The sequence below is a fragment of the Nyctibius grandis genome, chromosome 4, assembly GCF_013368605.1.
Source record: "Nyctibius grandis isolate bNycGra1 chromosome 4, bNycGra1.pri, whole genome shotgun sequence".
Classification (NCBI taxonomy): Eukaryota; Metazoa; Chordata; class Aves; order Nyctibiiformes; family Nyctibiidae; genus Nyctibius; species Nyctibius grandis.
In genome coordinates this window covers 80,854,102-80,875,639 of record NC_090661.1, presented here as the reverse complement: position 1 = coordinate 80,875,639, position 21,538 = coordinate 80,854,102, and the positions used below count along the sequence as shown (strand labels likewise).

The 21,538-nt window shown below is 37.7% G+C and overlaps 1 protein-coding gene across 3 annotated transcripts in view; it reads left to right on the top strand.

Moving 5' to 3' along the window:
• The window catches only part of KAT6B (lysine acetyltransferase 6B), a 124,587-nt gene that overhangs the window by 84,338 nt on the left and 18,711 nt on the right, over nucleotides 1-21,538 (top strand). For all 3 annotated transcript variants that reach the window (XM_068399121.1, XM_068399120.1, XM_068399122.1), the window contains exons 10-12: nucleotides 1,750-1,891; nucleotides 4,739-4,900; nucleotides 7,401-7,494. In XM_068399121.1, coding sequence (XP_068255222.1) covers nucleotides 1,750-1,891; nucleotides 4,739-4,900; nucleotides 7,401-7,494 — 398 coding nt within the window. The remainder of the gene's footprint in view (nucleotides 1-1,749; nucleotides 1,892-4,738; nucleotides 4,901-7,400; nucleotides 7,495-21,538) is intronic.

Here is a 21,538-nt window from a genome sequence, read left to right as displayed (position 1 = left end):
CGTCTGGCCATTCAAAGTGAGCAAATTGTGGCAACAGTGTCTTATTCCTGGCTTTCTTTGCCAGGGTGCACCTCAGAGTCAGGCGGAGAGCATGAACTAGTATGCGTGCTCAGCAGATCTCTGCTGATTTTTGCATGTGCTGAAAACAAATGTTTTACGAATACATTGGATCTATGGCACACATGGATGTTTTCAGAACTGTATGTTTATCAAGCTCTACTACTATAGCAAGCAACCAAGTTATGTGGTCTGACCCAAAAGGCCTTTGCATAGCATTACTGTAAACTGCCTTTTCTCTCCATCCCTCTTATTCCTAGATACTGTTAATCTTTGCGTGGTGGGAATGAGGGATATACCGTGAACTGGTAACAAAAAAATCAAGGGCTAAAAAAAAGTGTAGGGAGTATTTCTATTTTCTCTTATTGCCACTGCTTTTATAGCGTTAATATTTTATTTCAGTTACTTTTTTATTCCCTCAATTCGTATCACATCGTGAAAGAGAGAGTTACCTGTTCCATCAAGTAGATTAATCCCAGATAGAGGCATAATGATGGATAATTATTAGTATGAGGCAACAGTGGGATGGCATCTGTAGGAGGCAGCAGTGTTGTTTTCAGCTATGAGTGCAGTGGGATTACATCATGGAACAAACAGTTCAAACTATTTTTTATGATGTTGATAAACTTTCTTAGAATACTGGAGTAGTGTAAACCATGGCTCTGATCCCAATGGGATCCCAGGATGTGCAAGTAGCTTCAGAGCACATAAAGATTGTCCACTAAAACTTCGTAGACTAATTAATTTCTGCAGCAGTCTTCCACTGCTTCAGTAATTTAAAAATGAAGGTAAATAGTCATAAAATTCACTGAAAGGAGCAGTTTCTGGTATGTAGGACACTTGTCATCATTGTCTTACAAGGGGCATGTGAATTACTTGTATGTAGTCTGAACTGAATCCTTCCCAGAGGAGTACAATCATCTGTCTTACCTGTGTTATAGAGGTGTGTGGAACTGAGACTTTTTGCCTGTATGCAAACTCTTTGGATGAGCTTCTGTGTTCAGGTAGAGTGGTAGTTTAGGTGGAGGTGAGGGGGTACAATCATACTGCAGTTTGCTGTTCTACCCAAGTATTTCGAAGGCAGTGGAAAGAAAAATCATCTCCTAGCCTTCCCCACGTACAAGATAAGGAAAATTAAAGGGAAGGAGATTACAGAATCACAGAATCATCTTGGTTGGAAAGGACCTTTAAGATCATCGAGTCCAGCCATTAATCTAACACTACCAAGTCAACCACTAAACAATATCACTAAGCAAATAAGATTCCCTGTGTTCTGTTCTGTGCCTCCTTTGTCTTATTGGAAGAAGAGTAAAATTTGAGGTATGACTCCAGTGGTGCCCACTTTGATAAGAGACCACAGCAGAAGCTTAGGTGGAATGTAGGAAGGGGGGAGTAACTTGGATCTGCTGGAGGCTGGACCACAAAACAGCTGACCACAGTCCAGCTCTATTGAAGTAGGTTCATTGTGATTGATTGAGTCAGATCTTTTCTTACCTTCCTTTGCTAATGGCTGATGTGCGTGTTTAATCATTCACTCTAATGCTGTATTTTATTTTTTTTTTTAAACTTAAGCAGCATTTACGCATGGTACTTTATATTTAAATGGGGAGGGCCTTTCACTTTGTGGTAACCTTTTTCTTTACAGAATTTCAAAAATTTTTTTTATAAAATATCTTTCTAATTCTTGTACAGATTACCAAAGCTTTACCTGTGTGAATTCTGTCTTAAATACATGAAAAGTAAAAACATTTTGTTAAGGCACTCAAAGAAATGTGGCTGGTTTCATCCTCCAGCCAATGAAATCTACAGAAGAAATGACCTTTCAGTATTTGAGGTAGGTATATAAAAATCTAAATTTCTGAAAGTATCCTGTTTGTAGACATTACAGACCAGTTGTAGAACTAGTGAGAACTTTTAACGTACTTGAATAGTTCCTTGGAAGTTCTTCTTATACTGCAAAATCAAGTCCATCTTCCCTGTCTTGTTCTACCCTGCCATGTTCTCTCACAATTCGTACTTTGTTTACTTGCACTTCATGCATTACCCAACCTCTCAAGATACTTGTATGGCATGCATGTTAGATGGGTGTAGGGAGAATACTAATCATAATGTAGATGCTGGTTGGGTGACAGAGGTTCAGTCCAACTTTGGCCAGAACACACTGCCTTTAATTTAGAAAGTCCAGAGTGGAGCTTGTGGGTATGTATTCTTTTATAATCTAAATTATTCTCTTGAGAGATGACTTCTGTTAAGGTTTGGGGTTTTAAGGATATCCTGGACAACAGAATTCTGTGCTTCAAATAGCATGCTTTCAGTTACTAAAGCTATACCTTAACCTCCACATTCCTATGTCTTAAGAGTAGTTACCGATTGCATTAACAGAAAAGACTGCTGGGGTTACTAAGACCTCTTTTGAGGCTCTTTATCAACAGCAGTATTTAGATGTGTATATTGATAACTTCTTTTTAATTGCAGGTGTCATAGATTCTACTTGAAACTTGTGTTTTCATATTGAATAAGTGTCTGTCGTGCTTTGTCATTGCCATTATCTGTTCAAACAATGGTAGATGCAGTCTTGAGGTTGTTACTTAGAATAAGATCTTAATATTTGGTTCACTTGTTTGGTTTTGTGCTATTAAAAAAAATAGCTCTCTGCATCATGATTGCTTCCTTTGTGACTTGGGCAGTTTTTATAAAGATTGTAGATCTGCCAGCAAAAGACTTAAGTTGTAAACAGACTTAACTCTTTTCCTATCAAGAAACAAAATTGTTCTCGTCAGTCCAAAACAACTTATATTTTCTCTGTTAGCAGGTGTTAAGAGCTGTGCAGCATACAATAGGCAAATCCTGCTTTCCAGTTTATTTTCATTAGCTACTGCCAATATGTGAAGAAAAACTTCTAAAAAAAAATACAGCTCTGAGAAAGGGGGTGGGAGTGGGTGGGTGATTGACACAAAAAACACATAGAAAACAATGTGCATGTGAAAGCAATGTCCTGACTCTTTCTCCAGTGCTTTTATTTCCTTTTTCTAATTTAGGTACTTCAGTAAGCACTTATGTTAAGACTTCTGAAGTAAAGTGGGGGTTTTATTTCAAAGGTTAATGTCAGTTGTTACTCTGATAACTGTAGAAACTTACTCATCAGTTGATGTCCTTCCTTACGGATACTTTCAGGAATTCTGTGCACCCATTTTCTGTTTGGCAGAATGAAGGGTTTGTGGTTTCCTTCATGCTTGCTGTTTTTGAGAGAAATAGAAATGAGTTTGACATTTGAGATTTATGTACTTCTGCCCATAGCATGACTTTGATAGATTTGAGAGAAGGCTTCAACATACTTTACTACTATGCTGTATGCAAGAAACTTTTGACAGATGCTTGCTTTCAAAGTTGCAGTCCCTCTTTTTTCCTTTTTCTTCCCTCCCCTGCTTTTAAAACTGATGAACAAGCTGTGTTTGTCTGAAATTTAAGGAATTTTTTACTTTACTGTATAAATGTTCTTACTGAAAAAGATAGCTTACATAATTTGGGTTTTCAGGCTTTTGGCTTGCCCAGCAATGATTTCTAATTGGTTAATATTTTCATTTAATTTGTGCACTTGCTAATAAGTGTGAAAAGGAATAAAAAGTATCTGGACAAATGGAGTGAGTTGTATGAGATATTAATGTATTTGATAGGTTTTCGAGTGCTGTGTGCAAGTTTATTCTGATGCATTTAGGAGCAGTAGCTGTCCATTAAATGTTTTTTCTGTAATCCAGATAATGAAACTATACTACCAAAGTCACCTTGAAATCCCGAAATATGTCCAAAATGTTGGAGTTTACTCAGATTTGTAACTAGGATTCTTACTAGAAACAGAATAGAATGTGGCTTCTTTTTCAGCACAGTGTGCATACCATTTGACTGTCTCTGTGAATGAAACACAGCTAGTGACTTTATCAAAGAACATCAAGCAAGCCTTTTCATTAAGAAGATTATTTCAAAAATGCTGTTGCCTTTCACTGAGCAGTCCCTTTCAGGGAGTAACTAATTGATCTCGGAAATCTGCATCTGTGTCTGGCTTTTCTGTAGCTGTCTGAGTCACAGCTTGACTCTTTACACTACATACCTAGCCTAATTGTAGTACTTAGCTTGAAAATTTACTTCTCTTGCTCAGTAGCATTTTAGTCTAGCATAGAAATTTTATCTTGTCTAATTTATCTGAAACATTGCTGTGATTGATATGTAATTGGCAACTCATTGGCCTTACACCTTAAGGATTCAACATAATACACTTCATTGTTTTGGGGGTTTTATTTATTGTTGTACAACACTGCCTTTTAGCAAACCACAGTTTAATGTAGTTTTAACTAGTACATTTTTGTTGTCTGCCAGTGGTTCATTTACATTACAGGAATGAAGTGAAAGAGGTAAGTCTCACTTGAACAGTTAAAAGGTGAAGTTACTTTGTTTAATAAATCCAGATCCTTGGAGGATACTTACAAATGTAAAGTAATTAGTTCTAAATGGAGAATTCTTATTTAACAAGAAGCTGGGCCATTTATCTTCTGAACCTTAATGTATTTTTTCCTTCTGTAACACCATCTTGTTTGTGTTTGCTTCTAGGATATGATTGATTCAAGAAGTTGTTTTGTTCTAACATGTTGGTGGCATTGGAAATAACTGCGTCTGTCTTGCTTTCTAGGTTGATGGAAATGTGAGCAAAATTTATTGTCAGAATCTTTGTTTGTTAGCTAAGCTCTTTCTGGACCACAAAACCTTGTATTATGATGTTGAACCATTCCTCTTCTATGTCCTTACAAAAAATGACGAGAAAGGCTGCCATTTAGTTGGATATTTCTCTAAGGTAAAAAACATAAAGTGTTTTTTTTTTTTTTTTTTTAACATTTGTAATTTCCTGCTCTCCTTGTGCCAACAGCAAAGAAAAACAATTCAGGACCTTGAAATCTTCAATTCAGAAGCTTGAAATCTTCTCTTAAATCTCAAATATAATGTGCATTATCTCAAATACACTCATACTTTTTTGTCTCAAAGACTGACACAAATTGAGAAATTGTATGTGCATTCAGCCACCTGCATTGGGGGTTTTTTTGGTTTGGTTGTGAGGTTGTTTTTTGGTTTGTTTTTTGTTTGTTTTTTTTTTTTTCCCCAGAATGTATTGTGGTTTCAGTTGAAAATTAAAGCTTTTTCATCTTCCTACCATTTTTGCAATAGTATACCGAGTCTAACTTCTAAAAGTGCTAGGTATTTGAAATGTTGTTGTGTTTTCATGGTTTTACTGTTAGTAGTTCAAGCTGTCTGTTTAGACCTAAATGGCCAGCTGTCTTCATCTCTTGTGTATGGTCTGATCTAATGCAGTTACTCTTGCACTGAGTGTAAGAATGCAGTGCCTAACTTGATGGTAGATGCCTTCTTAAGAGTGGATGTTTATTAGCTGTGGTTTTGATTTGAATTTTAAAGCAATAGATGGCTGCTATAGGCAAAAATAATACTTATGTGGACTGTCTTAACAAAGATGACCAAAAATAATGGTGAAGTATAATTAGATGTGTCTGCAACAGGAAAAGCTTCCATTAGTCAATTTGTCCATAAGAAATGTGATGAATTGGTATAGTTACTCAGAAATTCAGTACTTCTTGCCCCTAGTATCACCACCTCCCTCAGTGTACAATTTTCTTTCTTTAAGAAGTCATTTGTATGAAGATGGTATTTTAAAGAAGTCTAAAAATTGTACCAAAGTACCTGCATATTATAGTGATCTCTTGGGAGGGTCTGACCAGTTTCTTCTGAGACATTGGCCTTGCTGGGATTAAAGTAACAGATGTGTAGGCACAATTTGCACTGTCTCTTATGTCAGTCAGAAGTTCTTGTGGCATACAAACATGCCACCTCTGATATAGGCAAGTATTTTCTAGTAGATTTATTTAAGTTACTGCAGGTGTTAAGGTGAGTCTCTCTTGATGTTTGTTCCTTTCAACAAGGATGCGTTTTCTTCCCCTGCTTCAACTCTGTTGCTTTTGGCCAGTCTGTTTGTCACATCTCATGATCACAAATGTGTTAGCTACCAAAACTTAGGAAAAAAAACTTCATCTCAAATTCCACTGAAGTACTGAAATTATTTACTGAATTGCATGTCTGTTGTCCTCTTGCCCACCTTCCTCCCCCCCCCTTTTTTTTTTTAACCGTGTGTTGCACTCTTACTGGCAGAAATGCTCTGACTTTTCTTCCCTGATTACGAATATGTTGCCAGGATGTGAACTTTGTACTAGCAGCAGTCTTGAGAGTTTGGGAAGCCTGTACAGAGAAAATACTTCACCATAGTGTAGAAACTAAGAAACCTTGTAAATATGGCATGGGTATCTGCTTTCACAGCTGAAGAAATGTTTAGAAACCAGCATACTGGCATGTGATCCTGTCACTGTCATCACTGGTCTGGTGCCATCTTCTGTATGGAGGCTGAAGTGATAGGTGGTGTCTTAAACTATCCGTGTGCTTGCCACAACTTCTTGTCAGTTATGCTGACTTGCATATTTTTGGCTGATTTCTTTGGTCTCCCTTAAAACTACCTAGTGCTGATTTTGGGAGGGGCTTTTGTGTGTAAACTTTTAAAGGTAATAAGGCTTCAAATCTCTTCCTTTTTATCAGTAAATCTGAAAGAACCTATGTCCTTACATTGTTGGAACAGCTTCCTAGTTTAGATTCTTGCTTCTGTTGTCCTAAATGCTGTAATATTTGCCTCCATTGCCTGTATGTTATACAACTTCATTCTGTTTGAAAGAGCTCTGGCTTCTGAGCATTCTGCCTTAATTTGGATTCAGGTGAGAAGCCTTCAGCTTTGAAAAAGTTAGTATGCTTCAAGTAATACTTCTTAGTTCTATAGGTATGGGGTTCCTCCCGTCAACCGTGACCCCATATTCATTCAGAGAGTGAAGACAAAATAGAGATGGAAACCAGTAGGCACTTAGTGTAGCAGTTGCACAAAAAACAACTTCACCATGTGTATGGATATTATTTTCCACTTTTACATCCTTGACAGAACAGTCGGTGAAGCATGAAAATATTTCCCTCTTCCTCCTCCTTTAGAGCACTTAAACATCATTATGCTGTTTAGACAATATATTTAATTTTTAAGATGCTGAGTAGTTAGCTAATAAAAAATATTTTGAAGGGTACATTTGATACTTCCTTCTTATAATTAAATATTAACGTGGAATTATTTGACTTCGGTACTGACCCCATGCATCTGTTCACCTTATTGGGATATTTTACAAGGATAGTGGCAGGTGCAGGCAATTGCCCACTTCAGCAGTGCTTTGACATACTTGATCTGTTTCTCCTTCCCACAGGAAAAGCTCTGCCAGCAGAAGTACAATGTCTCCTGCATAATGATCATGCCCCAATACCAAAGGCAAGGATTTGGAAGGTTTCTCATTGATTTCAGTAAGTGAAGTGTTTTATTTACACTTGTGATCCAGGGAGCTGATGGCTGTTACAAGAAATTGTAACATGTAAAACTTTATTTAACTTGCTTTGTTGTTTTTATCAATAGATAATGGGATTTCTGTTTATATTTACATAGAATAGAAAAGCTCCCTGAAGTGAAAAACTTGCTGCTGCTCTGTTATTGTACTTGAGGAAATTGAGAATGAATCTCTCAGCAGTAATATTAGCTCACAAAGCTATTACCCTGAATGAATTGTCTGAATTACTTTCCATTTTGCCTTGCTCATTAGTATAAGAAGAGGCAATTATTTGTGATTAAAGCTAAGAAGGTGTTAGTCCAAGGCATTCTCTACATTCTAATATTTCTAACTTACATCTTTTAGCTAAAGAACTGTTTTAGCTGAAGAACTGCTACATGGAAGGAATGCATTTTGGTTTTTGTCTTAAAGTTCATCAGTTCCTTAGTGGAAATTGTTACCAAAAAAAGCGTAGGTTCTCATGGTTGTGTATGTACTTGCTGCTTTATTTTGCTGGGTTGTCTTACTTGGTAGAAAGCTTCAGACAAGCTTGTTTAAATCTAGATTTGTTACTCCCCAAATCTTTAAGCTGCAATGAAACTCCAAACAAAATTGTCTGAAGAAACTTCTCAGCTGAGTGTTCTCTGTCCTACTGAATCCAACTTTCTACTGTAATTTAGAGGGAGGATGATAATGAATTAGTGTATATTGTATGTGGTTAGTTTTCATTATTACTTATGATTTTAAAGCACTGTAGAATTATATGACAATAGAGACAGTTAAGATAATAGGATTCCTGCCCTGAAGGTGTATGCGAGAACATTAAAATGCAAATAAAAATACATTGTAGTATAACAGCAGGACAAAGACAATAATTTGTAACTGTAGAGTTTTCAAGTTCTGTGTCTTTTAGTGTTCTACACAGCATGAGTACACTAGAGTTCATAAAGATACTTAGTATGTCTCATCATTGTATGGCTTTATAAACAGTCTTCACTATACCCCTGTGAGTTAGGTAAGGATGGTTCTGGACCACTTAATCCACCATTGAAATGTAGCCGTCACTGGAGCAGAACACAACAGCTGTTCCATTGTGTGCCTTCTGCAACCATTTAGGAAAGGCAGTGAGAACTACTGCATGTTTCTGGAACTGTGGAGTGAACTTTAAGCTTACTTAGGTAGAAACTGGCCCTATTTTAGATTTAGGATCCCTTCTTGCAAAAGGGGACGGGGAACTCTTGCTGGGCACAGCTGGTAAGTACTTCCATGCGTTTTCTTTGTTTTTTACTCTGTGGTGTCTTTCAAAAAAAAGCACTCTCAGCAAATGTTTTTCTGGTTGAGTTTGTGATAGTTATGTCTACAAAACTGATGGCACAGCTATGAAGCCTGTGGATTCCACAGAAGGTCTGGATATGGATATGCTGTGTCCTCTGGATCTGTGCTCCGTCCGTTACTGTGCCATGTGCTGCTTAATCTGAAAAAATCAGTTGGGTGTTTTGTCCCTCCTGTCCTTCTGGAAAAAACTGTAAGCACATTGGGTTGTTTGAATCATGAGGATTTCTGTGATGACTTGCAACATGACCTAATGGTATCCTTAGCTTGAAGCTTATCTGGTGCTATTCTTATGCCTTTCCTCTTTGCAGACCTGTTCATGTCACAGGTGTAGGCTGCATCTGTATATGTGCTGGGCATAGTCCAGAGGCTAGCTTTAGCTTCTGCTGTAACTTAACAGACTGTCCACTTTGTGAGCATGCAGTCAGTCCTTCAGTACCTTTCACAGTGTTTTCTGTTTGTTTTCTGGACAAAGATTCCTGTAACTAACTGGAAACCAGACTATCTCTGTTTCCAACAGAATGAAGAACCAAGAGGTGGCTGAGAAAGTCTGGCTCTATAGTGAGAGTGAGGTGCAAACTAAATGAAAGGTAGTGAGAAAACTGCTTGTGGCTGTTTTTCCCTAGGTGTAGAGAGGAAAATAAAACTTCAAGGCTTGTTTTCATAGGTTGTATTTATATCCTTTTGCAGGATGGAGGCTGAGTGCCATTAAATCGGGCAGCCATAGCCTCATCTGGATTAGTGAGTCCAAAATCTTTCTTCACATACAAAAAAATGAAAATAAATTATTTACTTTTTTCCTTGGAATTTTATTTGTGTTTCTACCTACTGTATTGTAATTGACTGACTACCATCATCTTTGTACTTCACCCTTCCTGTTGACTTGTGGTCTCCTGAGAATAAGTTGCTCTAACTGGCCTGAGAAAATGGGATACAGCAAAATCCCAGTGACTATTCTAAACTCGAACAGAGCAAGTTTGTAACAGTTGAAAACGTTTTTTGCCAGTAACATTATCTAGATTGTCATGTTCTCATAAAGTTCTGGAAGATAAATTTCATGCTTTGAATGTTAAGTCTTTGTTTGTCATGCGGGTAACGCATCTAACCTGGTATATTTTGAATTCTGTGAAGCAGTCACTGGTTCTTCTCTTTTTTTATAACAGTAACCAGAACAGTGTTTAGACTGAAATAATAAAAATATAACCGAGCAAGTAATTTTCAGAAAATGATAGTTGCAAACCACAAAAGGGAAGGTTTCAAGACTTGTGTGCAAGCAGTTGACTGCTCACATTACTCTATATATATCTCAACACTTGACAGTTAGAAAGGCTGGAAAGAATGCAGCCTTAAGCCACTACACAACTTCTGCTTTGTCAGCAATCTGGTGAAGATGTAGTTTGTGGTACACAATTTGCTTCTTTTTTAGTAAGTGAAATGCATTTGTTTGTTCAGATTGTGATGCATTCTTTTGTCTTGAACTGATTTAATCTTTACAGATGAGTCTATGTAGTCATCCTATAACCTGTAACGGAAAATAAATTATTTTATTTCGCTAAAAGAACAATACGTATTTGTTGTCTGACCATTGATTTTTTTTTTTTTCCCCGACTTTTTGCTGACAACTTTTAAAGTTAGCTGTATTTCAAATAGAAACTGATAATATAGTTATTTCTTACTTTGTTGACACCAACATAAAGCTTTGTGTAAAGTCTGTCTATCTCTTCAGGAATCTATACTCTCACATGTGGAAAAAAGATTTTTAGAAAGAGTACTTTCACTTTTGTGAGACGAAAGCGTGCTGTAAAATGCTTGAGTTCTCTAGCTTGATCTTCTTCAGCAAAAATTTCGTGTGTAGTTTTCTGTATGATATTGGTCATTTAAAAAACATTTCTGTTTAAAACACAATGTATGCATCTGTATTTGTTCTGGTTTTTAAAGCCTGGTAAGATTTTTTTTTTTGGTAGGGAAGTTGTGGGGTTTGTGAAAGAAACTTGTTGGGCAGTTAGAAATGGAAAAAAGTCTAGTTCTAAATATTTATTAAATGCTGAAACTGTTGATTTGTAAAACTGCAGACTTGATACTGCTTCATTTTGCTGAATTCACTTTATGATAAAATCAGTTTAACCTGTTTTGTTTTCTAGAAGCATGTCATACTGAAGACAAAATGGTTTACATGAAGTCTTAATTTTATTTACATTGAGTATGCTTTATTAAATATTATTTTATAACAGTCTGTTGATTTTCCTCATAGGGAACCTAATTTTTACTTGAAGTGTGTCTAAATGCACAAAAGCAGTTCCTGAAAATGAATAAGGGTCTTAATTTGCTAGTTATATTTATACCTTCCTGCCTTTTACAGGACTGATAATTCTTGCCAAACTTCTTGGGTTTGGGCTTTTTGTTTTGTTTTCATTTCCTTGTTCTTGTATTCTGGATTGTGATTGTAGGGTTGTACTGAGGGAGAAATAATTGAGTTCTTAATGAATCTTTCGTATTTGCTGCAAATTAAATTTTGGGCAAGTAGACTCCAGTTTAAGTTGATCCAGAAATAAACCAGAGAGCAGGCTTTGGTTGTGTATGGTCCCATTCTGGCTTTGTTTCACTTCATGTCCATGTATGAGTCAATTTGCGGTGATGCACAGCTATCATTCCTGTCACAAGGATTATATATACTTGTATTTGGGCAAGTCTTTATATGTCCTCTGTCAGTTCAGCCTGCATTGCTGTTGTGGGTTTTGACAATGCAAACACTGAAGCTACAGTGTTGTAGCTGCTCCTCCCCATTCAAGTCCCATTTGTTTTATAAACTTCATCAGCTTCTCTATACAAGTTTTTCTTTACTTTCTTGATTTGAGCTCTCACAAAGCCTAGAATCTTCATATGCTTTCTGTTTCTATTTACTAGGCTGCAGTGCCAAAAAATATTAGTGTTTCTTTATTTGGCATATCTACCACACAGAGTTCAATTCTTACTAGAATGGAATAATGCAGTAGTTCATATTTGGTTTTTGTAAGTTTAAAGCAATCTTTTGATTCACACTTCCTCACAAAGCTCATCTCATCACAGCCCCATATTTCTGTTTCCTGGATTGCCAATTCCATGCTGGAGGCCCAGCAGCAGTTGAATGAAACAAATGTATGTGACAATAGTAGGATAAACCTTTCCAACTGTGCTAGCTAGGCTGTTGATGTTTCGTTTGCATCACAGTAGAACTGGGTTAAATGCTGAGGAGCAAAGTCCTTGGTAGCCTTTTGTTATTTATCTTGAGGGCGTTTCTGGTCCAATTGATTGTAGTAATTTCTTCCTCCCCTTCAGAATTCCTTCTTTTCATTTGGTTTATCTGTTCATTGTGAAGTAATTATTCTTGCCTGAGAGAGGAAACCTGTTTTAATGATGCTGGAATTCTATTTGGGCTACATATGTTCTTTGTTTTGTTTTGAGTGTGTGTGTGGGTTTTTTGTTTTACTTCTCTGTATGTTTGGGAAAGTTGGTGCTGACTTTTTGACCTTTTGTATCATTTTTTTGCGTGCAACTTCTAGTGGTTTTGTTTTTTTTTTTTCCGTTAGCTTGAAGTAACCCCTGATTCCCTCCTGGCGTGTACAGCTCAGTTTTTTTGAGGAGACCATGATAAGGAAAGACAATTCAAGCCTGGCAGTGGTGGAAATAAACAGAATTTGTATTACTTGAGGAGTTGTATTCTGGTGTAGAAAAAGTGGCTCTATTAAATGTCCTTGTTTGCTCATTTCCTCAAATCTGGTATCTGTTTCTTGGTCAGGTATTTTCCTTCTTGTTCCATTCAAACAGAGGAGTAAATCTTCAAGTCCTGATTTGCAAAAGCAGCAGAGTACTGGCAGTAGCAGCACTTGTTCAGCAGCAAATGTGTAACACCAGGGAAGGCAACTTTCCAAGGGATGAGAGGAACAAAAAATTGCCTCTGCAAGTAAAGGGAAAATAAACTGTTAATGAAAAGTTTGTCTTTCCTCCTAAATACTTTTAATGAGCAAGCATCAGAGCAGTTGATAAAGGAGGTCAGTACCATTACAGATATTTGTAAATCGGTAACTGAGAGCCACAAGGAGATCCACTTTTTTGCTCAGGTAGGTTAGTGGCAACATTCATTAGCCTATGTTTCTTCTCAATAGGAACTGGCTCAGCAAAGGCACGTGAAAAAGATTGGGTGGGGTGGAGTGTTCATTTGCCTTTTACAGCTCTGAAGAACTTGACTGAAAATCTGGAACTACAGTCTGTTTCCTTGATCTTGGTTTTAGTCCTGTCTTCTCCTGCACTGCAAATTCCTACAATCGCTTGTCCAAATGCAACCATTTAGGGGCTTTTATGCACAAAAGCTGAGTCAGTGAAATAATGTGGGCTAAAAGTGGTTGGGGAGAAAGGACAGATGTTCTCGAAGGTGTTTGTTAAACCTGGATCATGCTTTCATTGAGAAGTAAGGGACGGTGATGGAGCAATGAATAGGCAAAAAAAGGATGAATGGTTTTGTAAAACGCATTCTTGAATTCTTTCCAGTTTGCACTTGTTTCAGAAGATCCGCAGCTCTCTATGCAAACGTGAAAGATCTTCATTGCTTAGGGCTCAGTCATGCAGAAGTGGTAAGAATTGTGGATTGAGTCCAGGGAATTACTTTAGGCACAAAAGCTGTCCCACAATCATTGACACGTAACATAGACCTGTATTGACAGTGAGTTTTTCTTATTGCCAGCAGTTTTGAGACAAGCTGAAAAAACTGCATTGCATGAAACCTAGGATAGTCTTCATGCACAATTTAAGGAGATTGTGAAGAGTATGAGATTTTCTTCTGGTCTGTGGTGCAATTTTGTTCTCCCTACAAGTTGAGTAAAGAGGGGATCTAGCCTGTAAAATCATTTTTTTCTGTGAAAGGGAAGAGGTTTGGTTTCTGCTAAGCTTGAAGAAAAAACGTGAGTATCGTTCAAAAAATAAAAACTGCTTATTTCTGAATATGCTCAATTCAAACAGCATTTTCTCTTCTAGGATCAGCTAGTGATTTTGAACTTCCTCATGGCTCCAATACTTCAAAAGCTCTGTCTTCTGATACAGACAAAAGGTTATTTTTGATTGAAAATAAGAATTTCTTTTAGACGATTTTGGGCCTAGTTTTCTCACTCAAGTCTATTAGCACGTCTTGGGTTTTTGCAGTGTCTTCAGAAGGAGTCAGGGTTGAGCTTTCTATGGCTAGTTGCAGGTTGGACAGTGAGCTCTTCTAGTTGCATCTTCCACACTGGCTTTGTGGTGGTTGGTATATTAGGAAGGTTTGGAGATGTTGTGCCAAAAGATTGGTTTCATAACTCTCTTATCTCTGGTTCCTGCGATAGTGTTTCTAGGCTATCTGCTTTAACAGCAAATTAGGTTACTCCTCTGTTGAAACCTGAAAAGCAATGACTTTTTGTGAAGCACCAAGTTTGTGTGGTCATCCAAAAAATCAAGTTAAACAAAACTTGAAACTAGTAATAGACTAACATGCGGCCTATCATTTAGGGCACCATATGGCTGATGGATGATACTAGCATTTGAGAAAATGTCATCCCCATTTTGAAGATAAGTAACTTTTTTTTTAAGATAGAATAAATTGTGTTGGAATTAAGTGGTGGAATAGAGTAAAAGTGCTGCCTGAGGTTTTTACAGTGGCTCTGAGAAAGTATAGTATCAGTAAAGGAAGAGCCTTGGAAAAAGTGACAAATTTTCCTTATTGAAGGGCTTTCATGTTTTGGCAGGAAGCTGGAATGAGGCAAATGAGCAAAGCCATTACAGTATGGAAATAGTTTTGTTTCTTCTTTTAAGATTACTTGAACACAGAAACAATGACAGACAAAGCACTAGAAGGGCAAAAGAGGGCAGAAGTAATGAAAAGACATAGTTTCCATTATTATGAATTCATGCAGTTTCTTTGCTGTGTAGCCTTAGCTTGTGTTGTTTTAAGTAGCTATGTAGACTTGCCGTGCGGTAACAGGTTGGGGTGGGGGTAACTGATTTAAAACTGTATTCAGCTGGAAACAAGACACAGACCTTGAACTGAGAAAACTTGTATTCTTTGTACCTAATTCATAAATTAACTTCTGGAAAACAAAGACTGGGAAAAAAAAGAAAGGTAAAGGTGGATGCTGTAGTGGAACAAGTCTGTTAGGGAGAGATCAGAGGAAGTGTGTTCACATGTATGGCATGTAAGTTCTGGTATGCTTATGGAGCTAGCTGGGAGCCACTTCTGATACCTGCCTGCTGTTTAGAGCTAGAACCAAGCTGCAGTGGGCTGTAAGTGGTTGGCTATACTTCTTTGGTATGTGTTTATATAGAATTGATAGTCTAAATCCCTTAATCTGGTCACAGGAAATAATGCATTGGCCAGAAAGTAATGTTTTGGAAAAACTCCTGCAAGAAAATCAGAAGGGATGTTTTTTTAATGTATAATTACTTTAATCAAATATGGGTATGAAGTAGAAATAACATTTGAAAAAAGAGGGTGGCTGTGGAATGATGAGCTCTTTTTGTAAACACCCTTACACCATTCTTTACGAAAGTCTGGTGTTAAGATGTTTTACAGTTTGCTCTAACAAATACTGAAACACAGTAGAAACACAATCTAGGAATAAACACACTTTAAGAAAGAAGTTTACAGTTATGCTTTGCTATGCTCTATAAACAGAATTGAGATGGGGATGAAGTGGGACCATATATTTTTTTAAGATAAAATTTATTTTAACCAAGAGCATTTTAGCATTCCCTTTCTCAGATTACAATCCCAGAAGAACTGTTTTATTACTGCTGAGGGCATGGCAAACAACAGAGGGTGAGAATGAGAGGCTGACGATGGACAGGGAACGGGAATTTTTTTTTAATAGGCTTCATAGGAAAAATGTATTCTCAAACTACGCTTATGAAGTTAACACTACAGATTTAAGGATCTGTGTAAAACAGGCCTGTGTCATTTATTACCTGTGGTGGCCCTTATTTAATCATTCTGGTTTTTTTTTTTTTTTTTACTACTGACTGACTTGTGTACCCCAGTGCAGAACACTATATTAATCTTCTGGTCATTTTTGTTGGTGTGTTTACAGATGTATTGTGTCCAAATGAAAGGTTGAATTACCTGCCTTTTTTCTGCTTTAAGGAGGAGTTGGAAAGTGTCTGTCTGTGGGAGCTGTGAATTTGTGAGGGAGCCTGAATGGTACTGCTTATTTTATGTTCTTTTCTTGATGATTGATTATGTTGCTGACCTGAAGGCATGAGTTTGGCCTCTCCTAAGTCACTAATAAGGAACATTCTGTCAAGCTGAGATTTAGATGAGGGGGGAATAAAGATGGATTTTGAATCAAGCTTTGTTGACTTAAGATTATTCCAAGAAAACCAGCCTCTTGGGATTTCTTGGCATTGCTTTTATATGGCTTCAAGACACTGTGCATTTATCAGAACCGCAAAAGAAATCAGGCATGTCACTTCACATACAGAAGCTAAGACTCTTTTAGCTGAAGAGCATCTTTATTTCAGATAGCATTGAAAACAGCTAAAAGGCAAAGCCAAACATGGTAACAATGAAAACAAATGTTTGTTGGACAAAGCTGTCTTTATAGGGCATTGGTGAACAAGGAGAAGCCATCTGCTGAAGACTGGTGGCTGAAAACAGATTTTAATTAAGCAGTGCATTTTTAATGATCAGGAATTTCTACTTTTGACTGCAGAGGGGTAGTTTCTGTTGCAGCAAGTCAGTGGACAAAGCGGGTATTTTGTAGCCTGTCGCCTTGTTGACTGAGGCACAGTGAGACATCTCACCTCAATGAGATAACCTTGTGTCTTTCTTAATGAATGTCTTTATTTTCCAGTGCCATCACTTTTATCAGGCAGTTCTGCCTTCTTGTAAAGAAATTATTTTTTTTGCTTGTTTACTGCCGTAACAGTAGATATTTAGCAGATTGTCATGTCATGGGCTTACCTTTTTGAAGTGTGCTGTAATAGATTTTTGTGTTCAGTGCTTGGTAGATAATGTGTGCTTTTTTTATCACACAGTTTCTGTATCTGCTGGCTAACTAGGTATCACCATGAGATTCCCTAATGACCTCCTTCATCTGTTGATTCTTCTAAATCTTATTTGGTTAATTCCTTGTTCTGCAGCATGCTTTAGTAGAGCAAATGAACAGCAGTGTTGTTTTGCTGCTCATGTAAGACAAAAACAGTTTGCATCTTCTGTTGTGTCTTACGAAGTATGTGTATCTAACCACTTACCTGAGAAAATACAGTATTTGTAGTGATTTCCTAGTAGGTATGAGTAAATCAATAGGAAAAGCTCTTGGGCTCTAGAACTTGGTTATCTACGCTAAAACTGTTAAAACCATCCCCGATAGAGTTTTGGTCCAGGGCATCTGTCACTTCCCAAGTGTGACCACATTTTTCCTGAGCCATGAATCTGGGAGAATTATGTGAACAGCCAGGTGAACACTCTAGCTGAGAGTCAGAGCTTAGTGGTATGGATGCCATCTGTCTGTGCTAGTTGGCCTCAGTGCCATGTATATGTTCTGGGCATATTCAGTTTACTTGTTATGTTAGACATAGCTGCCTAGGTCCATCTTCCTGTCTTGTCAATTGAATCTTGCAGGAGTACGTAGAGCCTGTAAGAAGACAAACAGGTAATTTTTTCTAATGAGCACATTTGATGTATTTTTAACACAGGTATCTGTGCACTGTCAACATTAAACATCAGAAGGTAATGGCAGTTCTTAAAGGAAATTCATTCAACAGTTAGAGTTGTGTAAACAATTTACTGTTCAGTGTCACTTATTTAATAAGTTATTATTTAAATTGACATTTTTTAATGAAAACATTGCTTATAAAATCAAGAACAGTCCAGCCTTGTTGATGATCTTCTAAACTACTTAACCTACTGACAAATTTCTTCATTGGTAGTCAAGACTGATGCCCTCTGTGCAGGCAAGTCTTGCTTTTAAGGGTACTTCAATTCCTTTTCTCTTGCTTATGCTTTCACTCCGCTTATAAGTAGTCTACTTCATACACAGAACCCCCACTCAAGGGGTTTACTGGCAACTGGCACAGGTGAAATAAGTGTCAGCCAATTAATTCACTCAAAGGGTGCCTTTTGTTGGTCTGACTGTAATGCAGTCATCTTTACCTTTCATTCCCTTCATGAAGGGCATTTGTTTAGCCCTCACCTCTTCTGTGAAGCTTTCTATAAAGGAACTAAAGGTTTTGGGCCCCCTGTGTTGAGTTTACTTGAGGATTGGAGAGGAATGAGAGCTGGCATTATTTCTTGTAACAATAATGAAAGAATCTTTGGCTTACTCTGTTCATCATGAAGAAAGCTTTTCTTTAACCAGACAAAGAAGAAAAGAGAATGTAGCAGGTTGTTCACTGATCTAAGCATCTCAAGTTACATCTAGTCTGTCTTTTTTATAGTGTTTGTGTGGATCTTGGCATTGGGATCCTTTGAAGCTGCCTCAAAAGTGCTTTCAAAGAGGGTGCTAACACCTATTTAAGGTCCTCTATCTTTGACCTTCCTCCCGTTGACATAGATAAGAACAGTTCAGAGGCATACAGAATAGTTATGGAAAAAAAGGTAACATGAATTACAGTTTTAGGAATCTTAAGTCTTAATAAGCTAACACTTTCACCTTACCTATTTCTGCCTTCCACTCATGGTCATACCTCTGAACTTGGAATGCTGAGCTGACCTAACTGCATTGAGCTGCCCTGTCTGAATACTCAGCTGTTTTGATTTTCAGACTACTCTTTTGAACCTGTGTCTTCAAAACTTGTTCATGTAATTTCAAAACAAAGTATTTGATATTTTATAAGACAAAAGGAAGTCTCTTAGGGTAACTTGAAATGCTGGTTTGAGGGAAGTCTTCACTTTAGATACTGGTGTATTATAAAAACAGTTACTAGCACTTGCTGTTCTTTCAGATCTCTGGTTTGATACAGAACATTGCATGAAAACTTACAAGTTCTTCTTTTCCATATTAAGGGGAACTTATTTTACTTGGTTATGTTTCAAACAAAACAAAGTTTAGTGGAAAAGTGCTTGATTCCATCTGTCTGAGTCTGGTAGTTCACTTGGAAGGGTTGGCCTTTCAAGAGACAGAGAAGAACTCAAAACATGCAAGGGTAAATAGTTCACTGGTTGCTTCTCTTGTTCTGGCATAGAAATCTCATGAATACATTTTCTTCTGACACAAATATTAACAAAATATAAACAGGAACTGAACAGTGCTGATGACATAAGGGCAATCTTTGAGCACAAACTATTGCTTACAACTTGAGAAAGGCTCCATTTTATGACTAGGGGCTTCTGAGAAGTAGATCTCAAGCTGTTTTCCAACTTCTCACAGTAGTTTTGATTTTGTTGCGGCTCTCCTGTCTGCTCAGGGTTTTCAGCAGTGCACTGGCATCTTTAAAAGTGTGTATCTGGAAAAGCTTTCATAAATAACTTGATTCTGTCTTCTGTATAAGAGTTACTTCAGTGGTGTAGGGATGCCTTTGATGTGTGTGGAAGTGTATGTAAACGTTTATGTGTGATTGTGAATTGCATGCATAACTATGAACCTGAGATTGACAAGTTTGTTATACAATGCATGAGGAAAAGCTATTTTCTTTATAAATTAGACTGAAGTCCAGAATGCTAGCATAGCATTAATTTCTTATTTGCTGATGTAGTGTGTAGGTTTCTAAATGGACTTCCACTCTGAAGACTACATTCAGTCTAAAATTGGGGAAAGATCAGTAGACTAACATCTGTTCTTATGATCCAAGCAACCTGCTCCTCTTTGACTTCCATTTATGTGCCATCAGTACAACTGTTCCTATCCCCTTGCTACCCTCCAGCTGCTCTGGCCAGTGGTGATGTTTTTGATCTGACTTTACTGACAGACTAAAATCGGTGGACTCATTGCTGACTGCTTAAGTGCATAACATGATGAGGTGAATAACTGATGTGATCCAAATGCTTAATTGCATGTATTGTTGCTCTAATATGCGATGAGGTTAATCTGTACAGCTGATGCAGAGGTGCACCATGCCTTTGAGGTCCAAATTGTTCCTGTTTTATCATGTAATTGCTCTGGAACCGAGCGAGTAGTTGAAATACCTGTGACTTTGTAATCTCTTATTTAAACAGCTGTGAGTATATATAGTTTAGAGGGCATATTCATACTAGATATAATACTTCCTGACAGGAAAATAGCGTTTAAATGGGCAGAAACGCATCTACAGTGTTAATATAAAAACCACAGAAGCATTGAGCCTTCCCCAACCTTTGTCTGCATACAAGATCATAGAAGTGCTCTCCAAGATGAAATCCTAAATAATAGGAGGAATATATTTGCCTCTTGGTGAAGTTTCCTATAATTGTCTATCTTAACACTTAATGGAGACCCATGCTGCTTTAAAGTATTTTTTTCACTTTTTTGTGACAGTAGAAAAACATACAAATGCAGTGACCTTTGCTGTAAACTCGGTACCGTGCAAAATATGATAGAATATTTGTATTAGTTTCTTGTACTGAGCAGTATTCAGACTAAATGGTAGGAAATGGAACTAAATACCGTGTTTTAGAGCTGTGTGATAGTGGTTAAGGAGAAATAAGTTTGTGTACAACTAATTTGGTTTCCTAAATTCAGCATGAGCATTTGGAGCACAGCATAGAAGGAGGGAGCGTGTTGATGGATCCTTAGTTCAGAAGGTGATTGAACTATGTTTGGGAACCAAAAAACAGCAGGTGAAGTTGCTTGTCAAGTGGGAAATCTTGCAGTGAGGTGGAGTAGACTTGGTCCAGCTTCTTATTTAACAAACATGTGGAAAGCACCAATGACCAAGATGTGCAAACCTGGCAGAGTTTAATGGAACATTTGGCCAAGAATGGGGTGTCCTGCAGGTCCAGAAAGCTGTTTGGAGTTGACACAACTATGATGGTGATGAGTCACAGGCATCAGTTGGAATGGCACATACTGGCATATCAGAAACTAACTTGCACAGAACTTCTAGGGAATAAGTAGCTTCCTAGAGAGTGGGGTTTGCAAGAGACAATGTGATTGGGTTGGACAAGGGAAGGGGTCCCTCTCACACTGCATTTGAGATCCCATTATTCCAATTTCTCAAGTCCTGAAGACAAAAAGGAGGAATTAGAAGACTGTGCTCTGTCATAGAGCTGTAACCTCATTGGGCTTACAGAGGTGCAGTGGGGTAGCTCAGAAGACTGGACTGCTGCAATAGTTCGATAATTGTCTCTTCAGGAAGGACAGATAGGGAAGCCAAGGAGGGGAGGACGTGCTCTACACAAAGGAATGACTTGCAAGTATGGAGCTCTACTACGGGATGGATAAATAGGCCTGTCGAGTCCGTATACCTCAGAATCAGAGGATAGGGCAGCAGTCATGAATACTGTGGTGGGCATTTGTTATAGACAGCTTGATCAAAAAAGGGAAGAGGAGGAACTTTTGAAGCAACTGTATGACATCTGCTAGTGGAAGGCCCTTGTTTTCAAGGACTACTTGAAACACTCTGTTGGAAGGGCAGCACAGCAAGATACAAGCAATCCAGCAGATCTCTGCAGAGTGTTTGGGACAATACTTTGACACAGATTTTGGAAGGACCAGCTAGGGCAAATGCTTTGCTGGATCTGCTACTTGCAAATAAAGAGAAATTGATCAGGGAAGTAATAG